The 21,707-nt window shown below is 41.6% G+C and overlaps 1 protein-coding gene across 1 annotated transcript in view; it reads left to right on the top strand.

Moving 5' to 3' along the window:
* Positions 1–21,438, top strand: part of PIK3R4 (phosphoinositide-3-kinase regulatory subunit 4) — a gene marked incomplete at both ends in the record, with an annotated part of 44,854 nt that extends 23,416 nt beyond the window's left edge. Inside the window, 11 exons of the mRNA XM_084246778.1 lie at positions 6,270–6,475; positions 8,335–8,518; positions 9,237–9,447; positions 11,729–11,894; positions 13,057–13,221; positions 15,590–15,801; positions 17,313–17,444; positions 19,770–19,870; positions 20,290–20,378; positions 20,553–20,661; positions 21,268–21,438. Coding sequence (XP_084102904.1) covers positions 6,270–6,475; positions 8,335–8,518; positions 9,237–9,447; positions 11,729–11,894; positions 13,057–13,221; positions 15,590–15,801; positions 17,313–17,444; positions 19,770–19,870; positions 20,290–20,378; positions 20,553–20,661; positions 21,268–21,438 — 1,746 coding nt within the window. The remainder of the gene's footprint in view (positions 1–6,269; positions 6,476–8,334; positions 8,519–9,236; positions 9,448–11,728; positions 11,895–13,056; positions 13,222–15,589; positions 15,802–17,312; positions 17,445–19,769; positions 19,871–20,289; positions 20,379–20,552; positions 20,662–21,267) is intronic.
* Positions 21,439–21,707: the final 269 nt, after the last annotated feature.

Here is a 21,707-nt window from a genome sequence, read left to right as displayed (position 1 = left end):
TGCGATGCCCAGATGCTGGTTTGGGTGATTGCATGTGGAATAGACTCCTCGGGGTTCTTTCAGGGCTAAATTTGCCTGGAGGTTGCAGTTGCCTCTGAATGTCCCTTCCAGTTCAGTGGTTCTGTTTCCTATATTTTAGAATACTTAATTTGATGTGATTTGAATTTCCAATGAGCTGTTTCTTTGAATCTTCTTTCAACCTTGACTTGTACAGAAGATGCATTTTATATTTCAGAAAGCAATTTATGGATGTTGAATCAAACTTTTTTGTTATTTCTCCTGATTCTTATCAAAAAATTTCACCATGCAATAAAAACCACTCCAATTTAGGTATATTTTTTAGGGCTTGGATAATATGAGCCTCTGTATTTTTCTCTCCTGCAAATCTTGTATATTAAATTAAAAACCTGAAATTTGCTTTTTACAATAAGTCATTAGTTACTTCATGTAGCTATCCTAACCCCTGGTACTAGGCTTTTGTCCTTGCTACATTGTTGGCACTGCCATGGGTAAGCCGTTCTAGTTTTTACTTCCTACTGTTCTTTCCCCATTGCACTCCTTCAATGTCAGCCCCATTACCAGGGACCATGATGAAATCACTAAAACTCATTGACTTGTATTCCCTGAAATGTCAGTGTTTGATGTAATCATATGTATGAGTAGAAAACAAGGAACAAGTAATCGCCTGTTTTATGTTGTTTCTGATACTAGTTTGAGGAGATCCCCGGGTTAGGAGTTTTCTGTTGCTGCTAGTAGAAGGGTGAACGTGCCAGAATATCTGGGATCCATCTCTTTTGAAGCGTTATAATGAGTTGCCCACTATAATTGGTGTTTTCCATTTTGTGAGTGTACTTTAAAGAAGCTTGGTTCATGGGCATCCCCTGGTGGTGCAGCGGTTGAGCGCTGGGCCACAAAGCTACCTGCAGCCTCTGCAGCGCCGGTTCGATCCCCGGCCACCGGGCGAGGGTCCCACATGGCGTGCAGACCTCTCCTGCTGCCCGCTGCTCCCTTCAGCAGTGTACTTCGTCAGTCTGCCTGTTGTGCTCCCCGCTCTGGCTCTGGTGAATTCTCTCACCCCCCCTGCGATTCTGACTGTACCCAGTGCTTGTATAAATAAATAAATAAACCTTAAAAAAAAATTAGCTTGGTTCAGCAGATGTCATCCTCATTTCATAGATAGGGAAGCTGAGCCTCAATGAGGGTAGTTAACTGGCTGTGCTCACATGGTTCTGTAAATTTAAAAGCTGATATTTGAACCTAAACTTGTCTAACACCAAAATCCATGCTCCTGTACTATGCCATCTTGCTTCTCGAACACAGGACAGAGGGCTAAGACTGAGAACTTGCTTATGTTTTATATGGACTTAGGAAAAAGCATATGCACAGCTTATCTCCTTCAGCCCCTTGCAAGCTTTTTCTCTACCTTGATGTCTTCCCACACTGCTTAAGTCTTGGAATTCCTTGTAAAGACTTAGAGTCCAGGGAAGGGAGGTCAGGGGAGCATCTTTGGAGGTATGAATTGAGTCCTTATACCCCCTGTGATGGCTATAGAGTGAAGACATATGTGGGAATCTGAAACTCCTACAGATTTCTTTTGCTTGGAGTTCCAAGCGCTGTCTTGTATAGGATTATACTGGAGATACATTATGGGTAAAATAGGCCATTTTAGACTAGCCTAGCATTGTTTCAATGGGGAAATATGTTCAGAGTTTCAGATATTAGACTTAAAGTAGAGTTTTGGAACATTACCCATATGGAGTTGGAATTTGCCTGTTGTCCAGATTTTCAGTGGGACTTAACCATCTGGAGATTACACACGGCAGGCTGTTTGATCTACAAGAGCGCCCTGTTTTACTCATGTCTGTTTAATCAGGCATTAATAGCAAATACAAAATGATTTCATGCATTTAAATGACAAGTACATTTTTAACTTTTCAATGATTTTGATTTTAGTAATTTTTGATTTGGTGGTATAGACACAAGGTATAAAATTGAAAAGATACAAAAAGATGGTAGGATGTAAGTTTTTCTCCAGTTGCTGACTGTCATCCACACAATTTTGTTATTGTGAATTTTATGTTGTTGGGTGCTGAATTCCTTTATATGGGGTTAGCTTTGTGCAGTTAAGTTACTTGGAGTCAGTGTATCCCTTTCAAACTTTGCTTTAAGCTGTTAAGACAGATTCAGAGCAATCTTTGGTCACTGGCCAATTTAGCCTGTCTACTAAGGATTTCTGAGAACATGATGCTGAGTTTAATAAGAGGTTGTTCCCCTTTACCTGGTGGAAACATGAATGATTCCCAGCACTGTGTTAACGGGTTGAAACGTGCTGTTTTCTGGTTGCGTTTTCTTTGGCTTCATAGTTCATTAAAATACTCAGTCTAGGACTTAAGGAGACCCCTCTAGCTCTCTGAAACTCTTGCTCAGTGCTGGATCCCTCTTATTTAGTTCTTGCCCCCACATGTTCAGTCATTGTGGCTCCTGGAACTCTCAGCTGTCTCTTGAACTTGGGTCTACAGAACTGTTTGAGTTGCTGCTTTCTTCGATGGCCTGGAAGCTCTCCAGAGTACACTGGGACAGTCATGGCACTCATCTTTAGCTTGAAGGTCACAGTCCTATTCTACCTTTTTTCAGTGTCTGAAAACAGAGGTTTTTGTTCAGTTTTAAAGTTGTTTAAAGTGGGAGAGTAGGGCCTCCCCAGTGGTGCAGCGGGTTGAGCGCAGTGCTGTGAAGCTGTCCGCAGCCTCTGCAGCGCCAGTTCGATTCCCTGTGGGCCAGGTTGATTCCCACATGGCGTGGCAGACCACTCCTGTCTTGCCCGTTTCGGTCCTTCTGCCTGTTCTCCCGGCTCTGTCTGTGGTGAATTCTCTCACCCTCCCGCGGCTCTGGCCTGTACCCCGGCTCTTGTATTAAAAAAAAAAAAAAAAAAAAGTGGGAGAGTAAGTCTAGTCCCTGTTACTTTATGGCCAGAAGCAGAAGTCTGTGGGTATTTGTAGACTTAGGGTTGTATTATATGATACTTTCTTAATCTCTGGTTAGAGGAAAATCTCTGAGCTTGTTTTCCTTTTTCAAAATTGACTTTGGCATTTCCATATACATTTTCCATATGATGTTTCCAAATGTGCTTGTCACTTTATTGAAAAAAAAAAAAAAGGAACCCATTTCTTGGTATGTTGGTTGGGGTTGATTGGAAGTTACAGGCAATAATTGAAGTCTTGACGTATTGTCTTCTAGTTGAGGAACATGGTATGTGTTTTCCTTTCATTAGATCTTTACTGTGCCTCAATAACATTTTGCGGTTTACTTTGTAGAGTTTTATATATCTTTTATTATAAATATTTTCGATATTTGATTTTTAATGCTATTATTGATATATTTTAAAATATTTTGATACTGATCTTATATCAGCAACTTACCAATTCTTAAAACTTAACAATTCTTAAAACTTACCAATTCTCAAGATCTGCTTGTATGTTACTTTTGAATGTTTACATTCACCATCATATATATGTTAATATTAATAGTATCATTCATTTTTTTTTCCTTTTCTGAATGCTTTTGTTTTCTTCAGTGACTGGGAACTTCAGTGTTGACTGGAACTGGTGATAGTGGGAGTACTTGTTGTCTCGTTGGGAAAATTGTCAGTATTATCCAGGATTTACAAGTTAGTGTAGTGTTTGTTAATAGTTTTTTTTTTTTTTTTTGGTACAGTCTTTTTATCAGATTAAAGAAATTCTTTTCCATTTCTGGAATAAATCACTACCTAAGAGGATTATTATGCAATTAAGTTTTATCAAATGTCTTAATTATCAAGATCACTATATGGTTGTTTTCTCTTCAGTTCTGTTAATGTTGTGAATGAACTACACAGACTGATTCCCCTGTCACACCAAACCTTTACTCTTGGATTTTTGGACAAAACAATTTTGTGATCGTGTATTTAGATTTAAATATATTTTTATTATATAAGTACATAACTATGGTACATAACTATAAGTACATAACTATGTACTTATTATATAAGTACATAACTTTATAAATAAGATAAAGTACTATAAATGTTATATAAAATACATTTTATAATTTGTTTACGTGGCTTATTCGCTGATGCTTTACTGAATATGTTTGTATTTAGGTTCATGTGTTACGTGTCTTTCAGTTTCTCTTTTATGTAATGTCCTTGTGAGTTTAAAGTGCTTTCGATGGTGCATTCCTAGTATTTTTAAAGTGAGATATAGTTTACATATAATAAAACTCCTGAACTGTACAGTCCGTTGGCTTTCAGTATGCCTGTGAGTTGGGAAGCCATCACCGCTATAGAATTTCAGAGGATTTCATCATTCCAGCAGGAAGCCACCACAGTGATTCCCCACTCACTTCTCCTTCCAGAGCTGGCAACAAAAAGTAGTACCCTTGCTTTGTCTCTACAGATTTGCTGGTTTTGGATATTTCTTATAAGTGAAATCATACAATATGTGACCTTTTGTGTGCGGTTTCAAGTTCCTTTCATGTTGTAGCGTGTGCTGATGTACTTCAGTCCTTTTTATGGCTCTTCGCAATGGCACTCTGTTTCATGGACTAAAATGGCCCCCTGATGAGCTAAAACATAGACTAACAAAAGGACTAGAACTCTTACTCTACTTATAAAACTCTTAAGCAAATTTTTAGAAGAGAAAATAAGTGAATTACAGGAAATATTCACTAAATGATCCCTTTTTGACTATTTTAATGCGATTTAATCTCGTTATTTCTTAACTCTAACTTCCTGGGTTTGGTTTCCTCAGTGCTTGTGAATTGCCAATATTGCTTGAAACGCCAGTGGGGATTCTATTATAGGGTGAGACCTCAGGAATGCCATTTCTTTCGTTTTTTTTAATTTGCTTAATAAAAACATTGTAGAGGATTTTGTGGATGGTTAGAAAATGTAGAAAACTGTTCCGTTTACCAAAATACTGAGTTGCTCATTACATTACGTAAATTATTTAGTATGCATTGACTTGTCAGTTTCATGTCTTGTGGGTGTCTTATGTGGATTAACTTACTAAAATTTCATAATAACCTTATAAGATGGGTATTAGTAATTATTATTATTATTTTTTTAAAGATTTATTTACACAAGCACTGGGTACAGTCAGAAGCGTGGGATGGTGAGAGGATTCACCAGAGCAGGGTGCAGAACAGGCAGAAGGACTGAAGCACACTACTGAGGGGAGCAGCGGGAGGCAGGAGAGGTCTGTCGCGTCACGTGGGACCCTCAAGTCAGCCGGGGATTAAACTGGCGCCGCCGGGGAGGCCCTAGATGGGTATTAGTAATTATTTTTATCTTACAGATAGAGGCACAGGGAAACTGGGTAACTGAATATCACAGATACTAAGGAATAGAGCTTGAGTTTGACTTTAGGCAGTCAGATTTTAGTGGGTATTCTGCTTACATTTGCAACCCAGCCAGCATGCCAAGCAGTTCTTGAGCTGGCATCATGTTTTTTATATACTAGAAGGCCTTCACACAGTGTCTCATTTAACATTCTCAGCACATCTAGGTGCAAAGTTGAGGTAGGTACACTTATATATAACATGCTAAATATTGTATTTCCAGGATTTTTGTTTAGATGCTGTATGTTTATTATTCCAAGTTATATATTAAAGATCTGTTAGGTGTCAGGCACTGTATTAGCTTCTTTAGAGAGTTCAAAGATGAATTATAATTATATAGAAAGTTAGGTTGTAAATCATGATACAAATAAAAAGTGCCCTAATGGAGTGTTCTGGGAGATCAGAGTAGTAGGCTGTTCTGTCAATACTTTGTTCTTTTCTTACCTTTGCTTGCTTCATTCTTTAAAAACAAATGAATGAATGAATGAATGAATGAATGAATGAATGAATAAAGATTTATTTATTTATACAAGAGCTGGGGTACAGGCCAGAGGCACAGGAGGGTGAGAGGGTTCACCAGAGACAGAGTGGGGAGCAGAACAGGCAGACCGACCAAAAAGCACTGCTGAGGGGAGCAGCGGGTGAGACAGTTGAGGTCTGCTGCACCATGTGGGTATCTCCCTGGCTGGCCGGGACTCAAACCCATGCCGCAGAGGCTGCAGACACCTTCACAACACTGTGCTCAACCCGCTGCGCCACCGGGGAGGCCCTGCTTGCTTCATTTTACTATCCTGTCTTACAGTTTTACATTGGGTGTTATGATCTTTTAGTTCGTCATTCTGAGGCTTGTTGTTAGTTGCAAAAATAAGCTAAAACTTACTTGTATTTGGTTTTAGGGAATGACAGAGGAAGAGGAAGACAAACTTTTGGCACTGAAAGACTTCATGATGAAATCTAATAAAGCAAAGGCCAATATAGTAGACCAGAGCCATCTTCATGACAGTAGTCAGAAAGGTGTGATTGACTTGGCAGCCCTGGGCATAACTGGGAGGCAAGTTGACCTTGTTAAAACCAAGCAAGAACCAGATGACAAGCGAGGTCAGTACATTTCCGTGTGTGTGTGTGTGTGTGTGTGTGTGTGTGACTTGTTATTTCATAAGATTAATTTTAACTAACTGGCAACAAATGAAAAAGTCACATTTCCCAGATGTAGTGCTTTCAAATTTAGTGACTTTATGGTATAACAGGACAGTTTGGAGGAGGGGAAGTGGAGAAATGAATTAACAACTAAGAGATTAAGTAACCTGATAAAATCATGGTTCTGTATGTTTCAGAATCAGTATTCAAACTAAAGCCTGACTCCAGATCTCTGCTGTTGAAGTAAAATCATGTTGCCTCTGTGAAGGTGAATGATTGAAAATAAGATTCTATTTTTTTAATCCTTTTCATACCCTCTCCAAACCAGTAGTAGATGAAAAGTGAAATAAGGTTTTTAGGTTTTTATTAGTAGGCAGTATCCAGTAAAGTGAACAGTCTTGTTATTAACAGTAAAATAGAAGAATTGCGATCAGAACAGCCTTAACCATTTGAAGTCTAGAGATGGGCAACCATCAGCTCTTAGGACAATGACGTTGACTATAGGAGGTTTTTAAGACCTTTTGATTTCTTCCTTAACCTTTCCTGGAGGTATAATCACTTCCTTTCAGTCTCTGTTTCAAGCCTTTTAATCTCTATTCCAATATAAGATTTTGAGGGAAGCTGGTGAATTGTATTTAAAATAAACCTCTGGCTGCCAAATTGGGATAAAGTAATATGCAAATTAATAATGGTTTACATCTGTAATATGTAAAGCACTCATGCAAATTAATGACAGAAATGCAATTACCCCAAAAGAAAAGTAGTGAAGGATTTGAATATACAACTGATAGAAGAATGGAAATGCATATGTTTGAAAAGGTAAATCATTAAGTGCAAATTAAATAAATGCAAATTAAAACAATGAGATGCCATTTTCTGGTTATGTAATTAGCAAAGACTGAGGATACCTAGTGTTAGCAAGGGCTTAGAGAGAAAGGCATTTTCCTACATTGTTTGTGAGGTAAACTGAGTATACTTTTTTTTAGAAGGTAATGTATTTTGACTCACTTCAGTTATGGAAATTTCTCTGAAGAAACACTTTGACAGGCATGTCAAGAAATATATAAAAGAGTATTTTCCCCAGGCCTCCCCTGGTGGCGCAGCAGTTGAGCGCTGGGCTGCGAGGCTACCCACTGCCTCTACCCACAGCCTCTGCAGCACCGGTTCGTTGCCCGGCCGCCGGCGAGGGTCCCACCAAAAAAAAAAAAAAAAGTGTTTTCCCAATGGGAAAAAAAAGGAAAATAATTGAAATGTGCCATTTTATTTTGGCAAAGGAAAATGGTAGCATAGCATCAAGCTATATAATTCACAAAGTTATAGGGGTGATTCTTGTAATATTTTGGCAGTGCTAATATTTTGGTGTTAATATACTTGTAATCAGACAAGGATTTAGAAAAAAAAAGCAGGGAGGGTTCTCATCTGTCTATAGTCAGGAGCTGGCTGAATAGCGATTGCTGTATTTTTATCTTTTTCCACCATTAACCAGTACTGGAAATTGAGACATCATATTGAGACATCCTGACAGTTGAAAAGTTTTTGTTGATTCTGCAGATAAAATGGTTACTGGAATGTGAGCTAGCTTTGGGCAGCTAGGAAGCAGTTAGGTCTAGTTATTAATACCTTTGAAAGTGCATCTGCTCGCTCTCCCCTAGAGATGAAGTGAGTTAATGAGTTGATACAGAAAAGTAAATAAATTTTAGATTGTAAAGAATAAATAGGATGTGAAGGCACTGTTGTCCCTCCATCAAAGAACAAAAGGCAATAAAAGCACAGCAGTTTTAGAGCTTTCCTTCAAACTATTCTGAATCTTTTTTTCTCAGCCAGAAAACATGTAAAACAAGACTCCAATGTAAATGAAGAATGGAAAAGCATGTTTGGGTCACTGGAACCAGCAAACATCCCACAGGCCTTACCTAAAGGGGGTGACCAGGAGGTAATTCAGACTGGGAAGCCTCCTCGTTCTGAGTCCTCCGCTGGCATTTGTGCCCCTTTGTCAACTTCTCCACAGGTACTGTCACCTAGGCAATGTCCTTTTGTCTCTCATTCCCATTCTGCTCTTTCAGATGTTTAAAAGCCTGGATACTGTGCTGGGAAAATCAATACAGTGTCCTTTAGGGAAGACAGCTTTCTAAGACAGGTTTATCTTTAATTTCAAGCCAAGAGGAAATCTAGTTACTGAAGGCAGCGAAGAAGGTATTATTTTAAAGTACTCACCAGTAAAGTGATTTCAAATTGTGGCTTGAAGACATCATTATGAACTGTGATTATACTTAGGTTCCAGTGAGCCTGTTAAGTCTTTTATTCTTTCCCTAATGTAACAGTTATATCTGTAATGTAGCAGAAATATTTCTTGGAAGAAAAGTCCCAGGTTTGCCATGTGTGAGAAATGTCATGGTGATTTTGACATACTTGAAATAAGTTTATAGATTAAGATAACTCTTTCCTAGCCAGTCATATTTTAGATGAAAAACTAATTGAACCAGTGGAGAAATTAAAATTCTGCTCTTTTAATTTATAAGGTTTTCTGTTGAATGATAATTTTTAAAAATAATGTAGGTCTTTGGAAATGTAATATTTGTGGTTAAACTTCATTTTAACTAGATTTTCATTGAAAACATGTCATTGTATTTAAATAGATTTAAAAACTGATAGGTAAGTAAGGCCAAGGCTAGAGAGAACATGGGTACGTTCTGACATAAGTACTTATAATTCTGTTTGTTTTGCAGGTTCCAGAAGTGACAGTTGTCCAAAATAGAAAACCAACAATACAGGTTTTAAGTAGTACAATTTTACCGTCCACCTACCAGATTCGGATCACAACTTGCAAAACAGAACTCCAACAGCTCGTACAGCAGAAGCGGGAGCAGTGCACGGCGGAGAGGATAGCCAAGCAGATGATGGAGAACGCAGAGTGGGAGAGTAAACCACCACCGCCGGGTAAAGTGCCACAGCGGGTAGTTGTTGTCCGTCCCAGGCGCTGAGGCCTAGTGTAATGGGAGAATCTGATCATTGCTGGGCGAAGGAATAAACAAAACTAGCAGTGGAAGCCCATAGGAAGGAGCGATAAGTGCGAAATCTTAAGTCATCATCTGTAGAGTGGGGTCTTCCTAGCCCTGGGGGCCATTGCAAATGGGGTTCATTTTCCCCATTTGCAGTGGTAGGTTTTACTCACCTGCTTGGTGTTTATGCCACATTCTCATTGAATTTCAGGCTTCCTAAAATAGATTCTGGCCTAATTTCTGAAGGGTTTAACATCTATGTATTTTCTTTTAAAAAAAAAAGACAAAACATTTAGAAAATAATGGATACTTTATTTTTTATTTTATTATTTTATTATTTTTAAATTTTATATATTTTTTATATCATTTTTCATTTTTGCACAATGTGTGCATTTTCATCTTGGTTATAGTCCCCACACAATTCCCACCATGTTTTGATCCTATTCCCTCCTCCCCCGTAGTGTGTCTCTGGTTTATAGTTGCTTGTTGATTTTGATTTTTACTTTATTATAATTAGTCTTTTTCCTGGTGCCTTATTTAGGTTTTCTAAATTCCTGCTATGAGTGAGAACATATATATATATATTTTTTTTTTTTTTTTTTAAATAAAAATTTAACTTTACCTCTGAGAAGAAATGCATGTTGTGTTTGGGTGCAGAGATTTAAAAATTCATGTGCCTTCCCTTGGGCTCCCATGTGAACTCGGGGAAAATGCCAATAAAGACCAGTGATTTAAAGATTTTAAAAATATGTTCAGGTGGTGAGTCGAGATTCTGGTTGCATAAATCTTTATCAAAATATCTTGGAATGTTCAAATTGTTCTATAATATGGTTGGGTATTATTACCAGCCCTGCTTTAAAACCCTAAAAATGTTGACCATAAACTATTTTATGATAGAATCTATACTTATGTGGCATTTTCTACACTCCACTTACGTGGGACTATACATTTTATTCAATAATCACAGTATTTTGTAGTTTGGGAAAACAGTTCAATGAGTATTGCACTTTGGGGGTTTTTTCTTTCCACACTTGAGTGATTGTGTGACATCAGTTTTCTTTATCAGGAAATGTTCAAACTATTCTGGCAGATTATCTGGATTTCATGGAGAAGTGTTTTTGATCACTTTCAAATCCAGCCTGCCCTTCCTGAAATCACATCAACTGTTCTGGCCACAAACGTGACTAGAGATCCAAAGGGAGATGATTAGTTTATCTTTAGAGTCAGCCAAGTCTGGCAGTTGTCTTGGCTTCATTTTTGTTTTTTGGTAAAAAGAAATAATTTCTTCCTACAATGACATTGTTATGACTTAATTAGGCACAGTGTTGGTTCCCAAAACTGTATGATCTTCAGCAGAGCTTTCTCTTTTGCTTTATTTTAAAATTGAGTAATATTAAATGTTACTAGATAATATATTTACTAGAACATAAAAGGTTATTCATCAAACAGTGAAGACAATTACAAACCAGGAACATGCTAGGTACCTGTCAGTGGATAAGGCCATAGTCTGTGGCATCACAGAATTTGCACTTTATTAGAGGAAATTAATCATAAGCAAAAAGTATAAACAATAAAACAAAAGTATAGATATTATAAAGAAAGTACTAAAAAATATGTGGGCATTTTGAAGCTATAATTTATAAAACCATTTATACTAACATGTCGATGCCATAGAATAAATATTACAAGTGTAGAGGATGTCAAGATTTGGGTGTTGACTATGAGCCTGGGGCAGCATCAGACTCTACATCTCCTTTATCCATAGTCACTCTTTGGATTAATATTTCCCTCATTTTGCATTTGAGGAGATTGAAGTTCAGGGAGTTTTAGTAAGTTCCTCAGGGTCACATATCTGGTATGGTGGGCCTGGGTCTTTGAGAGTTTCAGACTCAAACTCCCTCTCTAGTGACTCATTTCTCTGGGTCACGATAATCATTTCACCTTTTGCCATTGAGCAAGTAATGAGATTTTTGAGGAAGCAAGTGAGAGTCGTCCCTTCTCAGTCATCAGCTGATGGCCCCAAGTGCAGACTTTCTAAGGCTGTTTGAACATCACTACGTTGGTATCTGCCCAGGTCCAGCAGACGCCTCCGTGTGGGCGAGCTCTTGGTCCCTTCGGTCTGATTGTTCTCGTGCTGGCGGCTGGTGACGGAGTGGGGGAGGGGGAGGGGAGGCCGGCCTTGGTAAATTATAGTTTGAGACTCCTTTGCTTGTCCTTAGGATGGCGTCCCAAAGGGCTACTTGTTGCACATCTTCATGAACACAAATCTGCTGTGAATCGAATTAGAGTCTCTGATGAACACTCACTGTTTGCTACATGTTCAAATGACGGCACAGTGAAAATCTGGAACAGTCAAAAGATGGAGGGGAAGACAACCACTACCAGGTAACATGTGCTTGGAGGAGATGCGTATTTATCGAGCGCTTACTCTGACAGGCGCTGTTGTAGGTGTCAAGGGATACAGCAATGAGAGATGGACAAAAATCCCTCTTCTGGGGCGCTTCCCTTCTAGTAGGAAATGTCAGACAAACAGTATTAATAACTACAGTCTATAGGATGGCAGATGGTAAACATGTTCTGGGGAAAAATACAATAGCAACGAGGCAGAGGGAATGCAGTCGGGTGGCATGGGGTTGAATTTTAAGTAAGTGGCCTGGAGAATGCCTCGCAGAGAAGATGTCACTTGAGGAAAGACCTGCCAAGGGTGAGCGAAAGAGACGTGCATGTCTTGGGAGGAGCATTTCAGGCAGAGAGAACAGGGATGGCCACGGCCCTGATGTGGAGGCTGTTTGGCGTGCTGGAGGAAGAGCAGGAAGGCTGGCGTGATTGGAGTAGAGCGGGCAAGAGCGGGGAGTAGGGTGCTGTGGAAGACTTCAGCCTGAATAAGTTAAGGAGCCTTTGGAAGATTCCAAGCAGAAGTAAAACATGATCTACGTCAGATTTTCAACAGTCATTTTGACTTGTGTGTTGAGAGTAGACTACAGAGGACACACTTGCAGTCACTGGAGAACGTGCAAGAGAAAAGTGAGAAAATGACGCACTGGTTACTGCTGTGTAAGGAGAAGATGCCCGCTGACCCACTGTTAGGTCGAGAGGGATCTCATTTATGACCTGAGGAGGCTGAGCGGCTTGGCCAGCGTCGTGGAGGTAGTCGGCAGTGGAACTGGATTTTTTGGCTCTAAAGCCAGTGCTTTTCCTGCTGGGCCACGCGGCATCTCGGGGGCTATGGAATAACCGAAGGGCTGAGGGCAGGGTTAAGAGTTGAAGGAGAACTTGTGGCAGGACCGCATGCGGGGAAGTCCAAACGGAGAGGCGGGCAGTTCTTCTGTGAGGAGGGAGTGTGTGAAGATGACTTTTTGAAAATAGCGGAAGTAAAAATGATTTTTGTACCAGTGCTTTTGAGACAGATTCTTTTCTTTGGTCATAAGAGCAAGGAAATGAAATGGACGTCTACCTAGTAATTGTTTGTTAATCTCATAGCTATTTAATGTTCATGAAAATGCCCTTGTGACCCTTTCGGACACGCTGTCACCTCTCCCATGTGCAGGTCTATTCTTACATATAATCGGATCGGAGGGCGCGTCAAGACGCTGACGTTCTGCCAGGGCTCCCACTACCTGGCCATCGCGTCTGACAACGGGGCTGTCCAGCTTCTAGCAATTGAGGCATCTAAGCTGCCCAAGTCTCCTAAGATCCATCCTCTACAAAGCAGGTATCTGTCTTTCATGTCTTTTAAACAGTGTTGAGTGGACAAGGGCCACTGAACACTCTCTCCCTAATGGAGTATGGGTCAGCCAGGGCCTACTAGACATTATACTGTTTTTAAATACATGAAATAAGACTGTTTCCAGCTCAGATCTATCACATGTGATTTCAGAAAACTACATACGTATCTGATTTTCTTCCACTTTATCAAAAGGTCAGGGTGGTGGCTTTGAACTTGATGCTCTTCCCAGTCTGGAATCTGTCTGAATAATCTTTTGTCTCAACTACTAAAAGCCCAACTCTAGCTGAATGATTTTGAGACTGCGTCTTCACTATGGAATTAAATGTTACCAGTATTTCACAATCACTTAGCACTAAAGCCTCTGAACTTGGAGTGGACATTTAGTCAGATGATTTGCTTATTTTAAAACAAAATATACACTGATTTTATTCAAGAATTTGCTTCCCATCTTACACATTGTGGCTGCTTACAGATTACTCGTGCACGGCAAGATATTTAAAGGCTAACATTCTGCCCAGTATGTGCCACACAATGAGGAGCCCCAAAACAAAGTCATGTAACGTATTCTCAGAAACTACACGCTGGTGGAGTAACAGACAAGGCAACAGATGGTGTCAGTGCTGTGTGATCATGTGCCATATCACAGGGCCAAGGCGCCAACCTGCAGGGGTCAGGGCAGAAGGCCTGAAGGAGGTGAGACCCAGCCATCCACATCAGGTTGGTCAGTAGGGCACGGCCGCCATTGGTGGTGGGCCCCACAGGGGAAAGCAGAAAGAGCAGATGATGATAGTTCAGTGGATTATAAGTCATCACCATGGGGTCAGAAGTAAGGCAAAAAAGGACATTTGTTGGCTCACCTAGGATTTTAATTGTTTATATTGTTTTAGTGTTACTGATGGATTGAGACTTTTGTCATGATGCATTATATATGGCCTTTAACTGCAAAACAGATACTGCCAGTTGAAAGTCATCTCAGCAGAGGATGACATAGAGCAACACACCGATTGAGCACCATGTAAATTAACAAAGACCTGCTGGAAGACGTGCTGTGACTGTGTTGGCAGTCACGCCAGGCACCTCTCAGCAGACAGCAGTTTTCACTGTGAAGGTTGCTGTTTGTACCCTAACGTGACACCCAGAGTGGGAGAGAGAGCCTGGAAGTTTAGACGTCACTGCCTGATGGTGTGCTCCAAGGGAACTTGCCGTGAGCCTTTTTTTTTTTTTTTTTTTTTTTTTTGTTCATTCAGCTCCACTGTTGTAATGTCACTGGAGAGCTACTTGTGGTACCTTTTCGCATGCATTTTGGTACTTTGCATTGCTTTAAGAGGAATATAGTCAGTATTAGAATGTTTGTAAATAGAATTGTTTATCCGAGACAGGAGTCAGCAAACTACAGCCTGGAGAGCTTCCTGTGGCCAGAGTTGGGACACTGTGGGCCACACAAGTAGTGGTGGCACTGGGCTGTGCTGAGAACAAAATCCATATCCATAGGTCCGTACTGGTACAAGCAGCACATGAGTAAATTAGAGGTGACAACTCTTCCTTACAAAAGAATTCAGTAAGCATAAGAACCAGTCAGTGTTAGAACACCACAGGCATAATCAGAAGATCTAAAATTAGTGGGCAGAATTTAAGCAGAATTGGGATTTTTGCATAATTTCAAAAGTGTTTCACTTAAATATTTAGTACTCACAAGTGGAGAAATAAGCGTCTAGTGAAGACGCCTGGAGACTCCACCTTAGGCAAATGGCCAGGTTAACATCAGTCACACACGTGCTGCTTCCTCCTGTGTGTGCTCAGAGGGCATGTGACTCCTGTGCTCTCCCTCCCAGTAAGACATAAACTCATTCTGTTTGGGGGAACACACAAGGCAAACCAAATTGAGGAACAGTCTATCAAGAAACTAAGTAGTAATCTTCAGGAATGTCAAGTCATGAAAGACTGAGGAGCTGTCACGAGTAGAGAAGACTTAAGGGTAAATGCCACGTGCTATCCTGGCTTGGGACCTGGAAGGGTAAAAAGGACACTAGTAGAACAACTGCTGAAATCCAAATGTTCTTTACTTTCTAGTGTTGCACCAAGGTTGATGTCTTAGTTTTGATAAGCGCCCTGTGGTTTTATCTGAGTGTCAACACAGGGGGAAGCTGGGTGAAGAATATACAGACACCATCCTCTGTATTATTTTGTAACTTCTGTGCACCTGAATTATTTTAATAACGCCAAAGTTGTCATTGTCTTGAAGAGTCAGTTTTAAGTTTCTTGGCGATGGGCAGCAGGTACATTCATCCTAAATGGACACTGGTGTTGTGTGTTTAGTGTCTGGCAACGTCTTTGCTTTTTGGTGTTTCTTTAGGATTCTAGACCAGAAGGAAGATGGCTGCGTGGTGGACATGCACCACTTCAACTCCGGGGCCCAGTCTGTTCTGGCCTACGCCACTGTGAACGGCTCTCTGGTCGGCTGGGACCTCAGGTCTTCAAGCAACGCGTGGACACTAAAGCACGATTTGAAGTCTGGCCTCATCACTTCCTTTGCTGTGGACATCCACCAGTGCTGGCTCTGCATCGGTGAGCTGGCTGCTGCGTCGTTGCGTTCTGAATGCTGCTAATGCCTGAAATGGCCTTCTTGGAAAGCTTTTTCCCGTCTTTTTTTTTTTTTCCTCATAATTAGTGTGTGGTAATCACTTGCAATTTAATTTTTTTCATTAAAAAAGATTTGAGCGTGAAATCAGTATCCCAACACATAAAGCAATTTTCTCTTTCTCCTTTTTCTTAAATGAGCCTATTTACTTTAAAAATTATGATGATCAAATTTGCTGATGTTCTTCTTCTGTTAGGAAAGCTGCAGGCGTGGTTTATGCATGGCAGCATTTGAATTTTGGGTGCACTTGGTTTTAAATTCCAGCAGCTTCAGGCAAGCTACTTAACTCCTCTTCAGAGGGGGCTCATCCGGGCGGGGGCTGTTCTGGGGGCTTCATAAGCAGCATCGCACTGCTTGGTAGAGGAAGGAGCTAAACAATGTCTTCCTGCCATAGGGTTCATCACGCCCCTTTCCTCAAAGGCTGAAGACATACCGTGCGACTGGCTTTCCTCTGTGTTAGTTTCATTTCCCCCCCCATAAGGCTTTGGGCCTGCCCCTGAGAAGGTCCCGCATATTATTTTTGCCCACGTGGCACTCTTGTTAGGATTATAAATCCACTGTGTTTCTAAATTGTGCTCTGGTTTCTAGATTTCCTAACCTACATGTGTCACATTGCCCTTTCCTTTTATTACTTTGTATAGTTTATGCGGAATAGTCATTTTTGCCTTTTGTGTAAATTGTCTGCAGTCTAACACCAGGCCTAGGAGACTAGATCTGCACTCAGCAAAGGGCAATGATGACTCACAGGTGTCCTGGTCAGCTCCGAGGAGGGCAGCCAGTGCCACCTGCAGCTCTGAGAGTGACACAGGGGACTTGCTGCCCACTTTTCCCCCTCACCAGTCTCTCCACTGGAATTGGAGACCACCTAAGAATATATTTAGTGTCAGCGTAGGCACTGAGGTGGGGGGGGTGTTCTTTGGAGTTTAAGTTGTCACAGGCAGATGCGCAGGTGCCCACCCCAGGTCTGCCGTGATTGGACACCATCTCTGTCTCCAGGATGTTTGGAGAAAAAGGCTCACAGATGTGACTGGATCCAACAGTTATAAGCTGGCGCTGCTGTAGATTGGTCAGGTGCTCCTTGAGTGCCAGGGGCACACGCCTGTTGGTGGAAGGCGGTCTCAACACTGATGTAGCAGGTTCACTTTATTCCTTGTGTAGGCCTGTTTCTTGGGTGCCTCTGACATTAAGTACCAGTAATTAATGAATTTTTTCCATTCACAGTCACTGGACCGCTCACAGTCACAATACCGCAGTATTGTGATAAGCCTTTTTGTACCTGTTATTTAACAGCTAGAGAGGCTGTTTGAAATTAGGGAGATAGCTTCACGGGAACAGGCTTTTTCTTAGTTGACTGTTTTAAAGTATGTTCATATAAGGTAACGTGATTACCCTTCGTGTAGCTGTAACCGCTGTGCTCTGTGGCTTTATTTTCTTTAAGGAACAAGCAGCGGCACTATGGCTTGTTGGGACATGAGGTTCCAGCTGCCAATTTCTAGTCACTGCCACCCTTCCAGAGCTCGGATCAGGCGCCTTTCAATGCATCCTTTGTATCAGTCCTGGGTGATTGCAGGTAAGTGGGGGGGATTTTCTTGGAAAGGGCAAAATATCCTGCCGCCAGGATTCCTATTCTTAAGTTTTTATTTTACATGTGACCTGACTGCTTGATTTTGGTCTGTTTATGGAAGTCCCCACCTCTGGTACCTGTCGTGTAATCATGATCTCATCAACCGCCCACTCCTGTCTGCCACCATTGCCCCTTCTGTTTTACTTCCCCACTTCCACGATTTTTGTTAAAACTAACCTAGAAATGAAGTGAGACGCCTTAATGCAGCCTTCGCGGCAGCCATGTCTCAACTCTTCTGTTGTATTTCTTACAAGCTTCCTGTCCCTCATCGGGCAGTCACACTTTTTTGCATGAATTCTTGGGCAAGTCTGGGAAACTCATTTTCCTCATCTGGAAAATGTGGCTGGAAAATTCTGAGATAAAATAGGCAAAGATGCAGCCTGGCACACGGCCGAGTGCGCGACGCAGTCTAGCTCCAGCTCCTCGCTGTGGTCTCACACACGTGGTCCAGCGCGCGCTGTAAGGCCGTCCTGTCAGATTCAGTGGTCCTCGCTTGACCCTCTCTCAACACTTGCTTGGTTTCTTCCTCTCTGAAAGACTGTCCTTACCCCATTTCAAAAACATCACTCGGGTCTCCTGTCTGTTGAATTGCGGGTTCCTCCTCATCTTTGACTTGTAAATTGTGGTCTGCCCAGGACGCTGTCTTCCTACTCCACTGCCCCCCAAGTGTTACATACCATGTTCGTTTAGATTGTTATACCTGTTTATATAAAATCTCCTCAAAGGTATCTGATACACCGTCTTAAATTTAACAGGTCCAACCTGAACACTTGGTTTCCTCTCGGCTAGTCCCCACCACTCTCTTTCACCCCAAGACAGACCTGCTCTGCCTATGGCATTCTCCCAGTCGCCGGTAGCTCTTTTATGCTAGGTGCTCAGAAAAAACCTGCTGTTGAGCTTTCTTTCTCAGACCATAAGCCACTGCTGTGTGGTACATCTTGAAATATATCCACATCTGGGCACTGTCCTCCTGTCCTTCTAGTCCAGACAACCGTCACCTCTGTTCTGTTAATGCAGTGTCTTCTGACTCCTGCCCGTTCCCTTCTATTGGATTCTTCTGCCCATTACCTTAGTCTGTTGGATTCTCATCCCAAGAGACAACCAGACTCCTCACCCTGGCCCAGAAGCTTTATGGGATTTGCCCCCTTGCCACTTGTCTTAGTCAGCATTCCAGCAGGAAACGGTGCACCCAAGGTTGGAAAATCCAAGCTTTATTTTCAGAGGACCTGTTTACAAAGGCGTGGGTGTGAGAGCTTCATAAGATAGTGCAATAAAATAGGGCTAGTACTAGCAGAGCAGAAGGCAGGGAGGGTGGTAACTGGAGTATGCAAAGAATTTGAGTAGCAAACGCCACATTCAGTGGAGCAATGATTTTCAGGCACCTTGAGGTGTCTGGCTTGACTCTCAGCCACCCCTTTGCTCTCCTACTCAGGCTTCTGACTGCTGTAACAAATCACCACACATTTATTCTCCGATAATTCTAAGAGGCCAGAAATTCAGACTAAGTTTTGCTAAGATCAAGGTGGTGGCAGGGACCACAGGCTGAACCCATCTAGAAGCCAGAGGGCAGGAGCGTGGTGTTGGGGCCCATGCAGGCCAACCTCAAGAGTGCAAGTGGGGATGACTGCCTTGCTGCCCAGCCACTGAGAATATAAGTTTCATGAAATGGAATTTTTTTTTACATTATTTTCCTTTTTGTTAAGTGTCTAGGACAGTGATTAGCTCACAGAAGTGATGTTGGCTCAGTAAGCACCAGTGAGGGAGTGACGCCTGTGCTACTGTAATTCCCTCTGCTCAAAAGTCACTTTTCTGCCTTCACCTCCCACATGTGCTGCCGTGAAACCTATTATTCCCGTGTCTCCACGATACCCAGAGATTTTTTTTCCTCATTGCAGTCTTTTTGCCTAAAATGATTTCTACCTGTTCTTGCAGGCCTGGTGAAAACATCTCTGTCCTGATTCTCATCCACGGGCGGGGTTCTTTTCCCCTTCAGTGGAACTTTGTCCTTCCTTGTCTAATCCATTTTTTTTTGTTAGACTGGAGAGATTTTGAAGGCAGAATCAGTTTATGATCCACCTTTCCTCCTCAGAGTTCTCCTTGTTTGAACACCAGTGAGTGCTCACTGGTGGGCTGTTAGCCACCTGCTGTGGGTCACACACAGTCTGCTGACAAGGCCACAAAAACTTCTTGCAGGACGGGGAGAAAGGATGAACTGCCAAGCTCTGAGCTTGTTCTTGGGTGAGTAATGATCCTGGCCTTTGTCTCCCACAGCTGTGCAGGGCAACAACGAGGTGTCCATGTGGGACATGGAGACCGGTGACAGGAGATTCACCCTCTGGGCGAGCAGCGCACCTCCACTTTCTGAGATACAGGTTTGACCTTTATCTTTATTCTAAAGATCCATGTCATTTCCTACATCCTGAGCACTTCGACATTCTGCCAAACAAACTAGGGGGCCGTGGGTGCTCTGCAATCCCTTAGGTGTCCCAGTGTCTCTAAGGTGTGTGGTGTCCCTTGGGAACCCTGGTAAAATCTGGGTTAGTTGGGAAAAGCCCAGTGTGAAGTGTGGAACACGACTCGCTTACACACTTGTTTTTCACCCATGAAGGACACTGGGCAATTAAAGAGAATTGTTTTAGTCAGGGTCCTTATCATCCCAAATAGAACATTTTAGGAAGCAGAACACAAAGTTCCAAAGACAGACATATCCAAGATGCACGTATTCGTCTCCTCATTGGCATCATTTACGGAACTCTGATGTGTCATCTGACTAATGTCTATTTCTTTTAAGCCGTCTCCTCACAGTGTCCATGGGATCTACTGTAGTCCTGCAGATGGAAATCCCATCCTGCTAACAGCTGGTTCAGACATGAAAATAAGGTACAGTAACTGGTAATATAATGTGGACACTATGGTTAACACTACGTGGTGTTAATTTCGAGAAAATTCTGTTTTCCTAATGCTAAAGAATATGCTGTTGCTTGGATGAATGTAAACCAGTGATTATTTTTCCCTTCTCCTGCTGAGATTATCACCTCATTTCCTCTCCCCCAGGTTTTGGGACTTGGCTTACCCAGAGAGGTCCTATGTTGTTGCAGGAAGTACTACTTCTCCATCTGTGTCCTACTACAGGAAGATAATTGAAGGCACTGAAGTCGTCCAGGTACAAGCAGTCTTTTTGAGTTGATTAAAATCACTTTGGCCAGGAGTGGAACTATGAGTTTAAGAAGTATATTTTTACTTTTCTGTACTTTAAAAAATGTTGTATTAAGGTATGATGCACATAAAAGGTGCACATGTGAGTGTAGAGCTCGAAGTAAGCACCTTCTTATATGGTCTTAGGACAAAGTAAGTGTGTAACTCTTATTTTTTTTCTACAAATGAGGAAGCTCAGTAATTTGTCAGATCACGCAGCTAGTATAAGCAGCAAAAAAGATTCATACCTGGAAGTCCCTTAGCCAGTAAGTGCTTGGTAGGTGATAGCACGCGTCCTTCAAGACAGCTGTAGAAATGCCAGGACACCTGCTTTTTATCTTGATGTTGACAAAAGATAAACTAATATACAGGCCAATAATCTGTATGTATTAGGTGGCTAATCATGGAATCCAGTGACTTGGAAACCTAGAATATCATTTTGGACTCTCTTTACTCATTTCACGAGAGGCATTAGTTTCAACAGCCTCTCCCAGAAGCCAGACTGAGACGAGGCAGAATATGTGGTACAGCCTTTTAACTACTACTTTCTCCTTCATTTTTAACCACAAAACAGGAAATTCAGAATAAGCAGAAGGTAGGACCGAGTGATGATACGCCTCGGAGGGGCCCAGAGTCTTTGCCTGTGGGTCACCACGACATCATCACTGATGTCGCCACGTTCCAGACAACACAGGGCTTCATCGTCACCGCTTCTAGAGATGGGATTGTTAAGGTGTGGAAGTGAAAACCTAGTGATTTGTATAATTTGTAATAAAGTTATAAATACACTCAAGAGAACAGGTATTTTTAGAGAACAGAAGCAAGAAGAGATTCATTTTGATTAATTTTTAAAAAATCATGTTACTGTTTTATGATAAAACAAATCCCACCCAAGGTGGTTAAGGAAGTTGCACTCATCTGCTCGTGTGTATCTCTGCGAGAGTCCGCCAGGCCAGTGTCAGGTGATTTGATGTCACAGAGGTAAGGAATTTAAAGTGCTAAGACATATCTGTT

The sequence above is a fragment of the Talpa europaea genome, assembly GCF_964194135.1.
Source record: "Talpa europaea genome assembly, chromosome: 11".
NCBI classification, from domain to species: Eukaryota; Metazoa; Chordata; class Mammalia; order Eulipotyphla; family Talpidae; genus Talpa; species Talpa europaea.
The sequence above is the reverse complement of the archived record's forward strand: the minus strand, read 5'-3'. Positions and strand labels throughout refer to the sequence as shown.